The 20,792-nt window shown below is 46.0% G+C and overlaps 1 protein-coding gene across 7 annotated transcripts in view; it reads left to right on the top strand.

Moving 5' to 3' along the window:
• The window catches only part of NPAS2 (neuronal PAS domain protein 2), a 204,754-nt gene that overhangs the window by 66,299 nt on the left and 117,663 nt on the right, over positions 1–20,792 (top strand). For all 7 annotated transcript variants that reach the window (XM_060412417.1, XM_004006132.6, XM_060412415.1 and 4 more), the window contains exon 2: positions 10,213–10,266. In XM_060412417.1, coding sequence (XP_060268400.1) covers positions 10,235–10,266 — 32 coding nt within the window. In that variant the 5' untranslated portion in view covers positions 10,213–10,234. The remainder of the gene's footprint in view (positions 1–10,212; positions 10,267–20,792) is intronic.

Genomic DNA, 20,792 nt, shown 5'->3' with positions numbered 1-20,792 from the left:
AGACGAGTCTGAGCATCAGTCACCATGACCAGTTTCCCAACCGTGAGCTCCAGATCAACCCAGACTCTCACATCAGGTGGGGAGAGGTGTCCAGGTGGTGTGGATGGACCTTCCTTCCCACATCCTAGGGGAAAACCCCACCGCAGGCAGCACCTGCTTCCCCTGGGGAACTGGGCTCAGCTGAGTTGTACATCAGGAACTGACAGAGGGAGTGTGGGATGATCTAACTTCACGGGGTACCTGTGAAATGAACACACAAAGTCACGGTAGAGTTGGGAGCATCAGGGGAGTGTTCTGTGGGGCCCCTGGGCTCAGAGGAGAGGTGGTGGGCTGGAGCACGCTGCCTTTGCTGGGAGGGCAGTTGCTGCTGCTGCTGCTGTTAAGTCACTTCAGTCGTGTCCACCTCTGTGCAACCCCATAGACGGCAGCCCACCAGGCTCCCCCGTCCCTGGGATTCTTCAGGCAAGAACACTGGAGTGGGTTGCCATTTCCTTCTCCAGTGCATGAAAGTGAAAAGTGAAAGTGAAGATGCTCAGTTGTGTCCGACCCTCAGCAACTCTATGGACTGCGGCCTTCCAGGCTCCTCCGTCCATGGGATTTTCCAGGCAAGAGTACTGGAGTGGGGTGCCATTGCCTTCTCCAGGGAGGGCAGTGCTCTCTGTTTAAACTGTAAAAAAAAAAAAAAAAAAAGAAGTAATTGCAATGATGGGAGAAAAGGGAAGATGATGCACAATAAGGCTACTCGGTGCCAACCAGGTGTGCAGCAGCCGGTAAGTTACCTGAAGCTGTAAAGATGCTGGCCTCATCCCAAGGTCACTATGGCTCACTGTACCTTAGAAAGGGAGCAGTTCACCTTTCTCACCCAGCCTGCTTTCTGCTAAATGCAGCTGAGCCGTCCTGATGTGTTCTTAGGAGGACAGTGAGGGCTCATCCCCCATTTACAGATGAGGTCATCACTCCCAGGTTCTGTCTGGACCATGGTGCTGAGTGAAGGAAAGAGGCCAGAGGACACACAAATCTACGTCTCATTAACTCCAAACTAATTTTTCCTGCCTCATTGGAAGGACTGATGCTGAGACTCCAATGCTTTGGCCACCTGATGCAGAGCTGACTCATTGGAAAAGACCCTGATGCTGGGAAAGATTGAGGGCAGGAGGAGAAGGGGACAACAGAGGATGAGATGGTTGGATGGCATCACCGACTGAATGGACATGAGTTTGGGTGAACTCTGGGAGTTGGTGACGGACAGGGAGGCCGGGTGTGCTGCGGTCCATGGGATTGCAAAGAGTCAGACAGGACAGAGCAACTGAACAACAGCCGCAGTTACAGAAGTTCTGTACCTATTAAACATTATTTACCTGAAGCCCTGATATCAAACCACAAACTCCACAGCCTGGGTGTTCTAAGCAAATTTGACTTCTCACTTCAGGACATCTTTTTCTTATGCTCTCTTGACAAACTTGAGCCTGTCAGGATGAGCGCTTCCAGGCGCGAAGGAGCGTGGTGGATGGGGGTGCCGGGCTGCAGCAGCGTTGTGTGGATTCATTTCCGTTTGTCTGTGGCAGCTCCCAACAGAGGCTTTCACTGACTCAGTTCCGAGCATGACTCACAAATCTCCTTTCCCCTCTTGGTGATTTTTATAGGCATCTGTTGTCCACATCCTGACCACACACCGTCACCCATCAGATTCTCTCATGAAGTCTGGTTTACGCTGTGCAGTCTGAACTCTTCAGAAAGGAGCTCGTAAAAGGAATCGTCAATGATGAGAACATAAGTCCCAAAGGTTGCAAGAATCACATGTCATGTTAGGATGACCCTTTGATCCAGGTTTAGCAGTGCTCTCTCTTTTGGAAAGTCTTTGCCAACTGAACGATGTCATTGCACATTTGCTTAATGACAAGTTTTCTAACTTTCTCCTTCCATTCCTTTATTGTTTATGTCACTGTTGCCCTGAATAATAGATCATCAGACCCTTGGAAAAAGGAAAACACGAAGGGAGCATCATGATTTTAATAGGCAGATAAATCCTCAGCCTTGACCTTCGAGAGGCTTGGGGGGTCATCCTCATAGGGTCACGGGACTTCACTGAGTATGGGGCTCTCCTTGGTTTTTCCTAGGAGTCCAGCTCTGTGAGGCTCCAGCCAGCTGGCCAGGAGGGGTGGAGAGAGCTTTGGTGAAGGGTAGACCCATCCACCTCAACTTTCGCAAGTCGCAGAATGTGAGGGATGGTGCTGAGAATGGCCCCGCTCGGCGAGAGTTGGGGTTGCAAGAGTGGGTGGCTCTAGGTTGGCACCATCCATTTCCTTTAAAAGAACTATTTTTCCCCCAGTGAATGAATCATTGCAGCCAAAACAACATGGCCTGGAGAGGAAGAATTAAAAGGTAGAAATTATTTCCTAGCCTCCGCCAAAGGACAAAGGGAAGACAAGTCTGCACCACAGTTCATCAGCAACTGTTTTTCAGAGCCTTTTTATTTATTAAATATAATGAGGAAAAATCATTGCTGAGCTCCCACATGAAAGATGCAGATGTTAATCCAAGACGACACAAGGTCTTCTTGCCAGGCGCTGGCTGGGAAGGCAGAAGGCGTGCATGCTCTTGACAGTAAATAAGCCCCAGCCAACCGGGGAGATATCTTTGGGTTTCCACTTGCTGTTTGCAGTAGTTTTCCTTTTTAAAAAAATTTTATTTTATTGTTGGAGTATAATTGCTTTCTAGTGTTGTATTAGTTTCTGTTGTATAACAAAGTGAATCTGCAGTATTTTTTATTTTTAATAACCTAAAGCCACCAAGTTTGGTTGGTATAGTGAGGAGGAATATTCAAATTTTCCAGCTACCTCAGGGCCTGTAATTCAAACCATTTCTCCAACAATTTGAAAACATCATAATTTTAGTTTAAAAAAAAAAAAATGGGCCTTGCAATGCAATAAGCTTAGGGTAGCCATTTCAGGGGGAATTCACCATGATGCAGAATGACCCACTGGGCCTCTCCAGGCTGGCTGTACAAAGAGTTCAGAATTAAAAAGATACTGAAGAGAAAGTCTGAGCACTGATTCTAGGAATTCTGTCTCATCCCCAGCTTGTTATAAATAGTTTTATTGGGACACAGCTGCACCTGCTCACTGACACAGCTTTGCACTTTCACACTATGATACAGCAGAGATTGGATGAAAAGTGAAAGTGTTAGTCACTTAATGGGGTCCTTGGACTGTAGCCCGCCAGCCTCCTCTGTCCATGGAATTCTCCAGGGAAGAGTGCTGGAGTGGGTCGCCATTCCCTTCTCCAGGGCATCTTCCTGACGCAGGGACTGAACCCAGGTCCCCCACATAGCAGGCAGATTCTTTACCATCTGAGCCCCCAGGGAAGCCTGGCATCTAAAATGCTCAGCAGGTGGCTCTTTACAGGAAACCCTCGCTTCAGGGGAATGACATACCTTACCGTGGAGGATGTGCACAGCCTTCTTGGAGCCCCGGGAGTGAGCTGCCAGTCCCCGGGGGGCCCTGGCCCCTGTGTGATGCATTAATCCCACCTCCCTGCTGACATACTGTGGGACTCGGGGCAGGTGGGGCATGAGAAAACAGCACTGCCGCTTGCCAGTCCCTGTTCAAAGGCCAGAGTTGTGATCCACGGTGTAGTAGGTGTCTGTGAGAATGAAGCCTTGGGAGGCAGAGATTTCACCTAGGTAATGGCGGTGTCATCTGCAGACCTCATTTGTGGTGTTCTGTTCAGTTAAAGTCACTAGATATTCATCGAGGGCGTCCTCAGTCACGTCCCCCTGTGTTTCTTTCACTCTCTCTTCCCTCTGCGTCTCTTCCTGAGAAGGACCTAAGGTTCTGTTGAATTCCCACTGGATGCTTCAGGCAGCACCGCTGTGTATGTGTCTGTCTGTCTGTCTTCCGTGAGTACACACAGAGAGGCTTTGACACTGACTAGCGCGCAGGCACGGTAACTCCGCTCTGCCCAAAGACCTGTGACAGGTTGAGTACCAGTTTCTGTGGCTGGCCTGCTAACTCACTGTCATGGATGATACTGTGATGTTCTCTTTGTGCCAGGGACAAGTGAGTCAGGGACTCCACAGCCCTGCTTGCTGGCAGCCACAGGTGGTCTCTGGAGGGAGGTGGGGTGGGAGCTCCTGTCTGGTTCTCTGGCTGGAAAAGCTTCCTTGCCCCCAAACGGCACTTCCTTCCCTGATCAGGATCGCCTCCCTCTGAAACCTGAGGTCGGTGCGACCCCCTTCACTCTATAGTGGTCTTCTCATTGGGCAGAGTGTGTTCATTAAGGCAAACAAAGAGAAAGGTGAGCTGGAAGGGGATGCAGGAAGGTCAGGGTGGTCACCTGGGGCAGATGTGGGTGAACAGGACTTGCCTGAGGCTTCTGTGCTCTGGGGAACACACTGGCCCTCCTTGTTCACGGGCATCTCTCCTTAACGTCTCACACGTTTTCTACCTGGTGGCCTCCCATTAGAATGAGGGAAACAGACTCATGAAGTTGCAGAGCTTTGCTTAAGGTCATGGAACAAGTGAGTCTGAGCTAAAATTGAAGTCGGTCTGACTCTGTGGTCAAAGGCCCACAAGTTCTTAGCAGGTGATGGGTCAACTCAAGGATACACAGCCCAGAGCAAGCTCTGTCCCCAGAGCCGGGGTCCCTGGGCAGCTCCGCCTTCCTGATTCCTTTAGGAGTGGAGACCCACTCCACCCACAGAGCATGGAGATGAGACAAGGGTTTTCCAGAAGCTGGTGGTGGTCGAGGGTTTGTAGGGGAGCCATTGGCTTCTCTTGAAGGTGCTGGTTAAAGCGAATTTTCTCTTTTGTCAATAACTCGTACCTTCAGACGTGCCCTGTAGTGCTGGTACCCTGGGTTAACCGTGATCACCGAGGAGCCTGTGGGAGTTAGTATGGTCAGTATTGAGAATTCAGACGGGGTTTGGTCCCGGCGGTGTCCTTCCTCTCCTCCTCCCTCCCTCCCCCGCTCTCTCCTCTCCTTCATTCCTCATGGATGTCTCGAGCGCCTGATGTGGCTAAAGAGCTGGGCTGGGCATCATGGCCTGGGTAATGGGTAAAGGCGCTTTGTACCGAGTCCTTGCCATCCAAGTGGGGAAGCAGACATTGAGTGTCTGCTGTGGACCGGGCTTCTGCTGGCGCTTTCATACCTGCCAACATAGTTAAGCTCTTTAAGAGTCACAGCTGGGGACTTCCAGGGTGGTCCAGTGATTAAGACCTTGCCTTCCAATGTGAGCAGGGCGGGTTTGATACCCACTTGGGGAGCAAGATCTCACATGCCTTGCAGGCAGAACATACAGCAGAAACCGTGGTGTAACAAATTCAGTAAAGACTTTAAAAATGGTCCTCCTCACAGCCTGGATGGGAGGGGAGTTTGGGGGAGGATGCTGTTGTTTGGTCTCTCAGTCGTGTCCGACTCTTGGTGACCTCATGGCCTGCAGCATGCCAGGCTTCCCTGCCCTTCACTATCGCCTAGATTTGCTCAAACTCTTATCCATTGAGCCAGTGATGCCATCCATCTATCACCTCTGTCAGCTCCTTATCCTCCTGCCCTCCATCTTCTCCAGTATCAGGGTCTTTCCCAGTGAGTCAGCTCTTCATATGGGGGAGAATGGATACACACAGCTGAGTCCCTTTGCTATTCACCTGAAACTATCACAACATTGTTAATCGGCTATACCTCAATACAAAAAAAATTTTTTTGTTAATATTTGTCCTCATAAAAAAAAAAAAATCTAAAAAAAAGTCACAGCTGAAAGTAGACAGGCCAGTCCTCTGACCCAAAGCCCCAGTGCCTTCCTGTGTCACTGAGAGCAGAGGCCAGCTGCATCCTGTCTCCCTGGGTGTCTCGCCGCTCTAACCCCACCCATCACACTGCCCTCTTGGCTTAAACGAGCAGCAACAGGCCCTCTGTTTACTCACTTGATGTGCTTGTGGCTTGCCCCCTCCACCCTGCCTGCCTCCCACCACCTAAGTGCCATGGGAACCAGGACTCTCAGAGAGCATCTATTGAATCGTAGAAAATCGCACATGGGTGTCATCTTCGTGCTTTGGTAAAAACTCTTCGGTGCATCTGCACAGAGAGATGCTCTGCGCATGAGCTTCAGCATTGTTACAGATCAGTTTTCCCAAACTGATCTTTAGTCAACACAGTCCCAATAAGCATCACAGCAGCCATTTTTTATAGAAATTGACAGTGTTGATTCTGAAACTTCCACGGAAATGCAAAGAACTAAAATAACTAGGAATCTTGAAAAAGAAGAACAAAGCTGGAAACGCTTTATACAGTTGAGAAATGTAGCTGTCACCCTTTAACTTCTCTGTTGTTCCGTTAGCCTGATCTCACGGGGCTTGTCTTCTTCCCCTTGCCCTCTTCCCTGCACGCTGTGGGCTTCTCTAGCTCCTCCACACCATGAAGTGAAAGAGTGACTCAAATACAAGAGGGGAGGGGTCCACATGTTTCTCACAATAGTCAACAGGGGAAGCAAACCAGTATCCGTGGACAGAGGACGGGTAAACAGAAGGTGGTCCATGCTTACAGTGGAATATGATTCAGTCTTATAAAGGGAGGAGATTCTGACACACGCCAAGACACGATGGATCTGGAGAGTGTTATGCTGAGTGCAATAAGCCCATTGCCAAAGGACAAATCCTGTATAATTCTGCCTGTATGAAGGCCTCAAGGAAGTGTGTGTGATTAGTTGCTCAGTTGTGTCCGACTCTTTGTAACTCTATAGCCTATAGTCATTTGTAGAATTTTGTGTATGACGAAGCAACCTCAGTTGTCCAATCAGGATTTCAGACCCTCAGCAAAGCAGACTGAAGCCCACATCCTCCTGTGAATGTGCTCTGTCCAGGGGCAGCTGGGAAAACGCCAGACTTTGACCCTTTCCCTGCGGCTGGAGCCTAACTCACGCCTTCGGCACACAGATGGCCACCCCTCTCCTTGGAGCGCAGACCTGGGTAGCACATCATTAAATGAATGGACCGCATTTTCCATGTCTTAAAGCTTTGAACAGATTCCATGCGGGAAACATTAAGCAGATGCCTGTTTGCAGATGTGCTAACCCACTTTAATTATGATACAAGCCTCAACTGCCGAATGGCGTGTCTCGCAAATCTGTCACTGAAATATGCCTGCCGACTGGGGCTTGTGTGTAAACAGGGCTGTGGCTGCACAATCCCTTTCCCTCTTTGGCTCAGGTTGGTGTCTGGGCTTACAGCAGATGAACACCACACAATGAAATTATCTCAGAGCAAAGATTCATCTGTTCCCATGATGAATTGTTATCTAAGTTTATCATTTTTATCCATGGTCCTATTGGATTTGCTCATGTTTGGTTTAGAATTTTTATAGCCATGTTCTTGAATGAGCTTGGCCTCTAATCATTCTTTCTTCTGATGTTCTTGTCGCAGCCAGTGGGAAGCTACTGTTAAACACAGGGAGCCCAGCTCAGTGCTCTGGCAATGTAGAGGGGCAGGATCTGGGCTGGGGTGGGCGGAAGCAGAGGGAGGGTCAAGAAGGAGGGCACATATGCCTACATATAGCTGATATAGACCCGAGTTTGATCCCTGTGTTGGGAAGATCCCCTGGAGAGGGGAATGGCAACCCACTCCCGTATTCTTGTCTGGAGAATCCCATGGAGAGAGGAGCCTAGAAGGCTACGGTCCATGGGGTCAAAAAGAATCAAGACACAACTGAGCAACTAATAGGTCTTTTCCAACATAGCTGGTATGTGTATACTTATAGCTGTACACGTTGTTGTACAGCAGAAACCAACACAACACTGTAGAGCAAGTATCTTCCAATTAAAAAATAACGGCATCTGAGCTTACAGATATTGGAGCTTATATTGGATTGGAAGAAGTAGCATGTAGATAACCTTGTTGTTAAAAAAATTTCATACTGTCTTTTTCATGAAATGAGTTATTTTCATTTAAAAAATTGTGATCTAGAACTTGGAATTTCAAGAGTAAACATTAGTGCATTTTCAAAGTGTCAATTCTGGAGTCCTGACATCAGACTTTCTGCTTGGAGACCAGAAGCACGTGGACCACGGTGACTCCATTTCCACGTGGTCCCCGCTCATGTCTCCATCACACTTTGCCTTGTGTTCCTGCCTCCGGTTCACCTAACTCTGGCCTCAGGACATCCTGATAGTCTTTCTGCATGGAGGGCTGGCTGGAGGGGGAGCCCCCAAGATAGAAGGGACCCTGGGGGGCATGTGAAGGAAAAGGAATCAGAAATGTGGCTCCAAGGATCACCAGCTTGCGTGGAGAAGAGGACACCTGGTCAGAGCCTAAGAGGCTTCTAGTGAGTGGCCTGGGAGAGCGAAGGCCCAGATGCTAAGGCCGTCTCTGATGATTTGGGGCTGCAAGAATGTTCCTGGATAGTTACTTTTCACATCTGTGTGCCTTAAAAGAAAAAAGACAGCATCAGTATCTTACAGTTTTCTGAGTACAGGTCTTTTGCCTCCTTAGATAGATTTATTCCTAGCTATTTTATTCTTTTTATTGCAGTGATAAATGGAATTATTGCCTTAATTTCTCTCTCTGATCTTTCATTGTTAGTGTATAGGAATGCAAGAGATTTCTGTGTGTTAATTTTATATCCTGCAACTTTACCAAATTCATTGATTAGCACCAGAAGTTTTCCGGTGGCATCTTTAGGATTTTCTATGTATAGCATCATGTCATCTGCAAACATTGACAGTTTTATTTCTTCTTTTTCAATTTGGATTCCTTTTATTTCTTTTTCTTCTCTGCCGTGGCTAGGACTTCCAACACTATGTTGAATAACAGTGGCGAGAGTGGACATCCTTGTCTCGCTCCTGACCTTAAAGGAAATGCTTTCATCACGTCATACCAAGTGAATTAAGTCAGAGTGAAACAAATGTCATATATTAATGTGTATGATGTGGAATTTAGGAAAATAGCACAGATGAACCTATTTGCAAAGCAGAAATAGAGACACAGACGTAGGGGTCGAACATGTAGACACCAAGGGGGAAGGGGTGGCTTGGATGAACTGAGAGATTGGAATTGATGCATACACACTATTGATACTGTGTATAAACTGAGAACCTACTGTATAGCACCGGGAACTCTGCTCGATGCTCTGTAGTGACGTACTTGGGAAATAAATCCCCAAAAGGAGGGGATATAGGTGTATGTATGGCTGATTCACTTTGCTGTACAGCAGGAGCTAAGAAAATATTGTAAAGCAATTATACTCAAAAGGACAGCAATTATACTCATATGGGGCCCCAGTTCCTCCAGGCTGCCTAAGAGGAGTTTGTATATTTGAAGGAACAGATGAATAAATGCTCTCCTTTAGAATGTCATGGGCAGCTTTCAGGTTTAAGGCTTGAAATAAACAGATGCTGCTTTGAGCTAGGTCCAGAAAGCAGTTCCCAACGTGTGATCTCGGGAACTAGGGGGTTCCATGAGGTCAAAACGATTTCTGTAATGTTGGCATATCATCTGCCTGTTTGCTCACGTGAGTATGCAGTGGACTTTTCTTTTTATTTGTTTGTTTTGACATGGACCATTTTTAAAGTCTTTATAGAATTTTTTACAATATTGCTTCTGTTTTATATTTTGGCTTTTGGCTGCGAGGTATGTGGGATCTAGTTCCTTGACAAGGGATGGAACCTGTGCCCCCTGCACTGGAAGGCGAAGTCTTAATCACTGGGCCACCAGGGAGGTCCTTATGGTGGACTTTTCCAGAAATTCCTTAACATCTGTCAGCTACATCTCTCTGATGCCTAATGGACAGCATGCTTATATCTTTACGATTTCTCAGTTTTCACCCACATACACAAGAGCTCTTCAGAGTCCTCAGTCATTTTTGAGCATGCAAATGGTTGCTGGAACCAGAAAGTATGAGAAGCTATGGATTAAAGCATGTGGTTTAATAGATCAGCCCAAAATGATGCTTAATAGTAAGGAATCTGCCTGCCAGTGCCAGAGACCCGGGATGGATCCCTGGGTGGGAAAGATCCCCTGGAGAAGGAAATGGCAACCCACTCCAGCATTCTTGCCTGGAGAATCCCATGGACAAAGGAGTCTGGCAGGCTATATTCCATGGGGTAGCAGAGTCGGACACAACTTAGGGACTAAACAAAAACAACAATAATGATGGCAACCAGAAAGACCTGGGAGAAAGGATGAGAATCAGACAGTCATCATCTGTTCTCTTTTTTTCTTGCAGGAAAAACTGCAGAGACAATCTAATGGATGAAGATGAGAAAGACAGAGCAAAGAGGTAAGAGACATTTAAACCTTGCTTGTTCTCACTCTGCAGAGAAAGGCACAGTCAGGGATGGAAAACACACGCTCCATGAAATACTGCATGCTCTGCCCCCAGAATTCATACCGGCTACCCCAATTCTGTTCCTTACCCTGAAGTTACTCATTGTCTAGGACTTGCCAAGTTGTTTGTAGTTTTCGCATGTCCATGTACTGACCCTGTTGACCCAGCCCTCTTTTTAAAGGCCTCTGGTTACGGCGTTTCCAGGATGGACATTCCTTGGCCAGGTGACATGGCTGGAGTCAGGCCAGCCTGGGCTCAAATCCTACTTCTGCTGTTGGGAAGCAGTCGGCCCTGGACAATAATGGGCATAATCAGCAGCTCACACTGGACATGGAATGGCCATCCCCACTGGGCTGTGCTCTTCCATATATGTTGTCTCAGCTTCCTCGTCTGCCAGGATCACGGCCACTTGGCACTGGTTTCGGGTTGACCAGAAACCCCAGCTTGGTTGCTGGCACATCAGTGCTGTTATAGCTGTGCCTGTGCTTGTCCCTTTGGTGGACTTTCATTGAATCCCTCCTGTAAATGAGGAGTCATAAAGTGGATATTTGGAAGGTACAGCCCAGTCGGATGTTATCAGTTTCATAAAATCAGCCCAAGTTGGCAGTTACTGCACCAGGCTCTGGGGAAAGAGAGATGACCAATAGGTGTCTTGCCCATGAGGGGTCCCAGGTGATGGTGGCGATGGGTAGGTGACCACAGATCATTAGCTTGCACAGACATGAAATGTCCTGTCTCAGGACAGTCTTTGCTCATGCCCAGCGGACAAGCCTCCCTCCTCCAGGCTCTTTCCTCTTTGCTCCTCCTCCCACCGCCCGGCTGGCAGGTCCCTCCCCAAGCCCCTGAAGCCCTCTCTTCTTTTTTTTTAATGTATTTCTTTATTTTTGGCTGCACTGGGTCTTTGTTGCTGTGTGGGATTTTCTCTAGTTGCGGTGTGAGGGTTTCTCACTGTGGTCACTTCTCTTGTTGTGTGGCATGGGCTTTAGAAGTGGTTCCCAAGCTCCAGAGCACAGGCTCAGTAGTTGTGGCCCATGGGCTTAGTTGCTCCCTGGCAAGTCGGATCTTTCCAGATTAGGGATCACACTCGCGTCGTTTGCATTGGCAGGCAGGTTCTTTACCACTGAGCCACCAGGGAAGCCCCCCCAACAACCTCTAACACACCCGCAGAGCTGAAGGGTCTGTCTGCCTCCCCTCCCAGAGCCCGCCACCCGACTGTCACCTACAAAATTCTCCACTTGTAAATGACGGAGCTCTCAGAGGTCACCCAGTTCAGCGGCCCCAGGCGAGTCTGTCCTTCCATCCTGCCTGGTGAGGGGCAGCCTTGAGAACCATAACCCCCCAGGCACTCAGACCTCTGAGACCCAAATCACAGGGAATGTTGGTACTGTTTGTTCATTTCCCAAAGTTTTCCTTAAAAAAATCAGGGAGCAGGGAAATGGCCTGAAGTGTAGACAAACTCAGATTAACGTGGAGTGAGGATTGCTGGGGACTCAGGATATTCTAAATCTCTGCTTTTCCATTCCTTTGAAAGTTGTTCTGTAATAACTATTTATTTTTAAAATTCTTTTCCTGTGTATTTTTTTATTATAGTTGCTTTACAGTGTTGTCCTAGTCGCAGGTATACAGTAAAGTGAATCAGCCGTAGGTATTCATATATCCCCTCTTCCTGGGACTCCCTTCCCATTTACTCACCACAGAGCACAGTTCCCTGTGTTATACAGCAGGTTCTCATTAGTTATCCGTTTTGTACATGGTATCAATAGCGTCCGTATGCCAATTCCAATCTCCCAATTCACCCCACCCTGCCTTCTTCCCTTGGTATCCATATGTTTGTTCTCTCTGTGTGTAGTAACAATTTAAACATTGGAACTCCATTTAAACCTAAGGAGCTCCTCGGATGAGTCTAACAGGCCCTTCACTGGGCACTGGGCACCATGGCTGTCTTAGACCACCACCTACAAGGGTTGTAAAATCCATATGGGTCCCAAACAACATGTAAATGGATAGACCAGACTAGACTAGAGTCCTGGCACCCTGTCTCATGGGCAGGCCTCCAGCTCTCCACTCTGGGGCATCTTGCCTCTTGGTGGACTCCCAGGATGCTGTGAACAGAGAGCAGAGACCCAAGCCCCATGCCTGGCTGACCCTGCCCCGTCTGCTAGATTCCAACAAGCCCCTTCACCCAATAAGCTTCCACTTTCTCAGACGCAACATTTCTCAGACTTGGGTCCTCATTTCTGTCCTGCCCTCCTCTCATGTTATTTTTGGATCAGCCACAAATACACCAAGAAGCTCTTCTTATATTTTTTTAGAAGTATTACTTGCTATGTGTGCTAACTTGCTTCAATCATGTCCAACTCTTTGCAACCTTATGGACAGTAGCCCACCAGGCTCCTCTGTCCATGGGGATTCTCCAGGCAAGAACACTGGAGCGGGCTGCCATGCCTTCCTCCAGGGAGTCTTCCCGACCAGGGATCAAACCCACGACTCATGTCTCCTGCGTTGTCAGGTGGGTTCTTTACCACTCGCGCCACCTGCGAAGCCTCCCCCGTATGTGAAGATGAAGAACATTTTATAATATCGCCTTTACAAGCTACTCCCATCAGCGATAAAGACAAGGTCAGCAGTGCTGGCCAGCGCTCACTGGGCGTGTCCTGAGTGCCCTGTTCATTTCCGGGTGCTCAGCACCGGGCTAAGAACGTTTCTATGCATTATCTCGTATCACCTCCTCCACATGCCTTTGAGGTGTGCATCCCTGTTATTACCATTTTACAGACGAGGAAACTAAGGCCCAATAAGGCTAAGCAACTTTTCAGATACCCTAAAGCTGTAATAAGTAGCAGAAGTTAAATACAGCCTTCCTAAATGCCAGACTCTGTTCTTACTCCCCAGACCACACATGTATCTCATCACATGATAACAAATTCATTCTCTCTGGCAGGTCCAGTCTGTGTCCTAATGTGACTCTGAGTCCACAGGAGTTTGGCTTTCGCCATAATTTTTTTTTTAATTTTTTTTTTTTTTTTTGGCTGCCATAGATCTTAGTTGTGGCTCTCAGGATGTTTAGTTGTGGCATGTGAACTCTTAGTTACGGCATGTGGGATCTAGGTCCCCGACCAGGGATTGAAACTGGGCCTCCTGCATTGGCAGCACAGTCTTGGCCACTGGACCAGAAGGAAAGTCCCACCATCATCATCTTTCATGTCACCCCCGGGCCCCCAGTTTCAGCCCTGTCTCTCTACTACATGGCTTACCTCGCAATCCGGAAGAGGTATAAATGCAGGATGGCATCACCAACTCGATGGACTGAGTTTAAGCAAGCTCTGGGAGTTGGTGATGGACAGGGAAGCCTGGTGTGCTGCAGTGCATGGGGTCTCAGAGAGCTGGACACAACTGAGCAGCTGAACTGAACATGTCTTTGTATGACTGAGTCCCTTTGCTGTTCACCTGAAACTATCACAGCATTTTTAATTGGATATACCCCAAGACAAAATAAAGTTTGAAAAAAAAATGCATATTTAGGGTCTGCCATCCTCAGAGATCATCTGATGTAATGAGAGACATTTCAATAAAATCATGGCTAAAAACTCTTAGAAATAAATCCAATTGTATGCAGTTTCCATTTATTCCCATCCCCATTTGCTTTGAGCCATGGGCACCCAACTCTCCTAAATTGCCTATTCAGAAACCTCCCAGCACAGATACTGGGAAGCAAAGCTGCTGGTCCTCACCCCTCTCTCGTCCTCAGATTGGGAAACGGGTTTAGACTGTTTGGGTATACCCTGTTCTCTTTGCCAGAATAGCAGCAATAATGCAGTATTCTTCATAACACCTGGGTGGGGGGCGGGGGGGAAGGACAAGAGAAACACAGTCCTAAAACTGTGTCACTTCCAAAGCCTCTAGCTGTGGGACTTTTTAGCTGCAACATGGGAAGTCCTTCCCTAATCCCACCTGGAGGTCTGATAGGAATTGTTTGCACTCCTGATATTTTTGATGAGATTAGTAGAAGTGTTGAGCTTCAGATCAGAACTCTTCTTGTCTCCAGAAAACATGAGCTATATTTGGCAAGGTTTTCAAAGCTTTGGGGGAATTCATGGTTTATTTGCATTGTTTGATCGAGTATTCTAAACCAGGACACAGATCCACTTTCTTCTTTAAATTTCCATGTAAATCCAGTGAGGATTAATTGCATGCCCTATTGTGTATACAGAACGATAGGCTACTTTCTTTAGTGGAAGATGTAAAAGCACGATCCTTGTGCTCAAAACAGAAACAGTTTGGTTGAGAGACATTCGGATCCCTGGATAATGAGACACAGTTTACCATTTTCTGTTCCAGTCTTAAACATGTCTTTTTAACTCTAATGTGACACAGTTTTGTGTGTGTGTGTGTGTGTGTGTGTTTCATCCAGGAAGTAGTGCAGTGTGGCAGGAAGTACACAGGCTTAGAATCAGATAACCCCAACCTTGATTCTTACCACTTTTACTTTCCGCCTTTAGATGAGCTATTATACTAAACCTCTCTTAGCCTCAATTTCCTACTCTGTAAAATGGGGGTGTAAATGGCAGTATAGTCAAAACAAAGGTTTTTTTAGTAGTCATTTACAGTTGTGAGAGTTGGACTATAACGAAAGCCGAGTGCTGAACATTTGACGCTTTTGAACTGTGGTGCTGGAGAAGACTCTTGAGAGTCCCTTGGACAGCAAGGAGATCAACTCAGTCAATCCTAAAGGAAATCAACCCTGAATATTCATTGGTAGGACTGATGCTAATATTCATTGGTAGGACTGATGCTGAAGCTGCAATACTCTGGCCACCTGACTTGAAGAGCTGACTCATGGGAAAAGACCCTGATACTGGGAAAGACTGAAGGCCAAAGGAGAAGGGGGCGGCAGAGGATGAGATGGTTGGATGGCATCACCAACTCAATGGATGTGAATTTGAGCAAACTCCTGAAGATAGTGAAGGACAGGAAAGCCTGTTGTGCTGCAGTCCATGGGGTTGCACAGAATTAGACATGACTTAGCAACTGAACAACAATAGCCATACCTTCTTCCTAGGGATTTTGGAGAAACTATTAATAAATGGAGCTCAGTGGAAGCCCCTAGCACAGTGCAGGGTACACAGTGCTGATAAGAAAAGTTGACACAGGACACACGCTATGTGTCTGCAACATTTTACTTAATTAACTCTAAACCTTGACAGGTTATTTTTAGCTCCATGGTGGCTCAGATGGTGAAGAATCAGCCTGCAATGCAGGAGACCTGGGCTCAATCCCCGGGCCGGGAAGATCCCCTGCAGGAGGGCATGGCAACCCACTCCAGTATTCTTGCCTGGAGAATTCCATGGACAGAGGAGCCTGGTGGGCTACAGTCCATGGGGTCGCAAAGAGCCAGACACGACTGAGTGACCAGCACACACATTACACTGAAGAAACCCAAGACTGAGCGGGCAGACAGGGGCAGGCAGGGATTCACATTTAGGCATCAGTTTCTAAAGTCTGGACTCCTGGCGGCTTCTTATGACATGACTTGCCCACGTGCCCAAGGGGTAGGGACAGAAACAGCCAGTAGGAACCATCACTTTCCAAAGAAAACAAGTTTCTATCACTATCATAGTGATAGTGATAGCACTATCATAAAATACAGCCCACTGCAATTCTTTTTCTTTTATTTGTCTGTTTATGGCTATGCTGGGTCTCCATTGCTGTGCGCGGCTTTCTCTAGTTGTGGCGAGTGGGGGCGACTCTGACTGCGGTGCAGTCTCCTCGTGGCAGTGGCTTCTCTAGTTGTGCAGCAGGGGCTGTAGAGCTCAGGTTTGTACTGGCACAGGTGGCACAGGCCCAGCTGCCCCACAGCATGTGGGATCTTCTGGGAAAAGGGAGCCAACCAGTGTCCCCTGCACTAGCAGGGGACTCCCAACCACTGGGCCTCCAGGGAGGTCCTCACTCCATTTCTTGATAGAACTGAATGCTAAGAAGAAAGGCTTTCATGTGAGCCTCTTCCTTTAAGCTAATATTAAATGGTCAATTCATTGGCGTTAATTAAAAATACATTATTGCCTATTGGTGAAGCCCCAGTTCCATAACCTCATGCATTCTTATGGAGGGAGGGAGTCGGGGTGCTGAGGTTAGAAGTGTGCTACCCCATGCAGGACATTTGGTCCTGGCCAGAATGTTCAAGAGATACTTGGTCTAGAAGATGCTTGGTCCTTGGATGGCCAATAGACACGTGAAAAGATGCTCAACATTGCTAATTATTAGAGAAATGCAAATCAGAACTACAGTGAGGTATCACCTCACAACAGTCAGAATGGCCATCATCAAAAAATCTACAAACAATAAAAATTTTAAAAACTGTAGTAAGTAGATTTCCATACCTTAAGAGCATGGAAACATATAAATACATAATCAATAAAATAATAAAACTGATAAAAAAAAAACTATAAATGAGAGATGCTGGAGAGGATATGGAGAAAAGGGAAACCTCTTGTCCTGTTGGTGGGAATGTAAATAGATATAGCCACTGTGGAGAATAGTAGGAGATTGTTAAAAAAAACTAGGAATAAAACCCCAGCAATTTCACTACTGGGCATATACCCTGAGGAAATCATAATTGAAAAATACCCATGTACCTCAGTGTTCATAGCAGCACTATTTACAATAGCTAGGATGTGAAAGCAACTTAGATTGTCCATTGACAGATGAATGGATAAAGAAGATGTGGAGTGGAATATTACTCAGCCATAAAAAACACAATGGAATATTACTCAGCCTTTAAAAAGAACAAGTTTGAGTTAGTTCTGGTGAGTTGGATGAACCTAGAGCCTGTTATACAGAGTGAAGTAAGTCAGAGAAAAACAAATATAGTATCTTAACACATACCTAAGTTTCCATGAAGACCTACAAGACCTTCTAGAACTAACACCCAAAAAAGATGTCCTTTTTATTATAGGAGACTGGAATGCAAGAGTAGGAAGTCAAGAAACACCTGGAGTAACAGGCAAATTTGGCCTCGGAGTACAGAATGAAGCAGGTCAAAGACTAATAGAGTTTTGCCAAGAGAACACACTGGTCATAGCAAACACCCTCTTCCAAAAGCACAAGAGAAGACTCTACACATGGACATCACCAGATGGTCAACACTGAAATCAGACTGATTATATTCTTTGCAGCCAAAGATGGAGAAGCTCTATACAGTCAGCAAAAACAAGACCGGGAGCTGACTGAGGCTCAGATCATGAACTCCTTATTGCCAAATTCAGACCTAAATTGAAGAAAGTAGGGAAAACCGCTAGACCATTCAGGTATGGCCTAAATCAAATCCCTTATGATTATACAGTGGAAGTGAGAAACAGATTTAAGGGACTAGATCTGATAGATAGAGTGCCTGATGAACTATGGAATGAGGTTCATGACATTGTACAGGAGGCAGGGTTCAAGAGCATCCCCACGAAAAAGAAATGAAAAAAGGCAAACTGGCTATCTGAGGAGGCCTTACAAATAGCTGTGAAAAGAAGAGAAGCAAAAAACAAAGGAGGAAAGGAAATATATACCCATTTGAATGCAGAGTTTCAAAGAATAGCAAGGAGAGATAAGAAAGCCTTCCTCAGTGATCAATGCAAAGAAATAGAGGAAAATAATAGAATGGGAAAGACTAGAAATCTCTTGAAGAAAATTAGAGATCCCAAGGGAACATTTCATGTAAAGATGGGCTCAATGAAGGACAGAAATGGTATGGACCTAACAGAAGCAAAAGATATTAAGACGAGGTGGCAAGAATAAACAAAAGGATAGTACCAAAAAAAGCTTCATGACCCAGATAATCGCAATGGTGTGATCACTCATCTAGAGCCAGACATCCTGGAATGAGAAGTCAAGTGGGCCTTAGAAAACATCACTACGAACAAAGCTAGTGGAGGTGATGGAATTCCAGTTGAGCTATTTCAAATCCTAAAAGATGATGCTGTGAAAGTGCTGCCCTCAATATGCCAGCAAATTTGGAAAACTCAGCAGTGGCCATGGGCCACTGGAAAAGGTCAGTTTTCATTCCAATCCCAAAGAAAGGCAATGCCAAAGAATGCTCAAACTACCCCACAATTGCACTCATCTCACACGCTAGTAAAGTAAGGCTCAAAATTCTCCAAGCCAGGCTCCAATAGTATGTGAACCGTGAACTTCCAGATGTTCAAGCTGGTTTTAGAAAAGGCAGAGGAACCAAAGATCAAATTGCCAACATCTGCTGGATCATGGAAAAAGCAAGAGAGTTTCAAAAAAACATCTATTTCTGCTTTATTGACTATGCCAAAGCCTTTGACTGTGTGGATCACAATAAACTGGAAACTTCTGAAAGAGATGGGAATACCAGACCACCTGACCTGCCTCTTGCGAAACCTGTATGCAGGTCAGGAAGCAACAGTTAAAACTGGACATGAAACAACAGACTGGTTCCAAATAGGAAAAGGAGTATGTCAAGGCTGTATATTGTCACCCTGCTTATTTAACTTATATGCAGAGTACATCATGAGAAACACTGGGCTGGAGGAAGCACAAAGCTGGAATCAAGATTGCCAGCAGAAATATCAATAACCTCAGATATGCAGATGATACCACCCTTATGGCAGAAAGCGAAGAAGAACTAAAAAGCCTCTTGACTAAAGTGAAAGAAGAGAGTGAAAAAGTTGGCTTAAAGCTCAACCAACATTCAGAAAACGAAGATCATGGCATCCGGTCCCATCACTTCATGGCAAATAAATGGGGATACAATGGAAACAGTGACAGATTTTATTTTTTTAGCCTCCAAGATCACTGCAGATGGTGACTGCAGCCTTGAAATTAAAAGACGCTTACTCCTTGGAAGGAAAGTTATGACCAATCTAGACAGCATATTAAAAAGCAGAGACATTACTTTGCCAACAAAGGTCTGTCTAGTCAAGGCTATGGTTTTTCCAGTGGTCACGTATGGATGTGAGAGTTGGACAAGAAAGAAAGCTGAGCACCAAAGAATTGATGCTTTTGAAGTGTGGTGTTGGAGAAGACTCTTGAGAGTCCCTTGGACTGCAAGGAGATTCAGCCAGTCCATCCTAAAGGAAATCAGTTCCAAATATTCGTTGGAAGGACTGATGTTGAAGCTGAAACTCCAGTACTTTGGCCACCTAATGTGAAGAACTGATTCATTTGAAAAGACCTTGATGCTGGGAAAGATTGAAGGCAGGAGGAGAAGGAGACAACAGAGGAAGAGATGGTTGGATGGCATCACTGACTTAATGGATATGAGTTTGAGTAAACTCCAGGAGTTGGTGATGGACAGGGAGTCCTGGCCTGCTGCGGTTCATGGGACATGACTCAGCAGCTGAACTGGTAGAACCTATAAAAACGATGTTGATGGACCTATTTGCAGGGAAGGATTGGAGACGCAAATACAGAGAGGAAACTTGTGGACGCCATGAGGGAAGGAGAGAGTGGGACAAATGGAGAAAGTAGCATTGATATATGTATAATACCATGTGTGAAATAGATAGCTGGTGAGAAGCTGCTACATAACACAGGGAGCCCAGCCTGGTTCTCTGTGATGGCCTAGCTGGAGAGGATGAGGAGAGGAGAGGGAAGCTCAAGAGGGAGGGAATATATGTATAACTGTGGCTGATATGCATCACTGTACAGCAGAAATCATCACAATGTTGTAAAGCAGTTTTTCTCCAATTAAAAAAAAAAAAGATGCTTGATGCTATCCAAAACATCCACGAATATATTTAGTCCATGCCAAATGGTTCTGGACAGGACTAGGACATCAAGGACCTTCTGGCATGACCAAATGTCTCCCTGGACATTTTGAACAGACCAAATGTCTGCTAACCATGTTAGTTGTGTGTGTGTTTCTTTAAAATTGAAGTATAGTTGATATACAGTGTTGTGTTTGTTGTAGGTATACAGCTAAGTGATTCAGTTATATATATCTGTCTTTTTCAGTTATAAATCTGTCTTTTTCAGATGCTTTTGACTTATAAGTTATTGCAAGATATTAAGTATAGTTCTCTGTGCTATGCAGTAGGAACCTTGTTGTTAATCTGTTTTATATGTAGTATGTATATATATCGATCCCCAAATTCTCCTTTATCCCTCTCTCCCTTTCCCCTTGGGTAACTGTAGGTTTGTCTTTTGAGAGTCTGTTTCTGTTTTGTAAATAAGTCCATTTGTCTCATGTTTTGAGACTCCACATGTAAGGGATATCATGTGATATTTGTTGTTCTCTGGCTTACTTCGCTTAGTATGATAACTTCTGGGTCCATCCAAGGTGCTGCAAGGGGCATTATTTCATTCTTATTGTGGCCTTTTGTTAATAACGATTAAGAGTGTCAGGCGAGAGAGTAGCTGGTTCTCACTTACAGAGTGAGTGCTGGTTCTGAAACACAGGCTAGACCATTTTATTATTCTTTGAGTCTAATCCTTAGTCTCAACATCAATGAAATGGTGCAGTCAAG

This window comes from Ovis aries, chromosome 3, assembly GCF_016772045.2.
Source record: "Ovis aries strain OAR_USU_Benz2616 breed Rambouillet chromosome 3, ARS-UI_Ramb_v3.0, whole genome shotgun sequence".
NCBI classification, from domain to species: Eukaryota; Metazoa; Chordata; class Mammalia; order Artiodactyla; family Bovidae; genus Ovis; species Ovis aries.
Note: the sequence above shows the minus strand (reverse complement) of the source record. Positions and strands in the feature narration are given on the sequence as shown.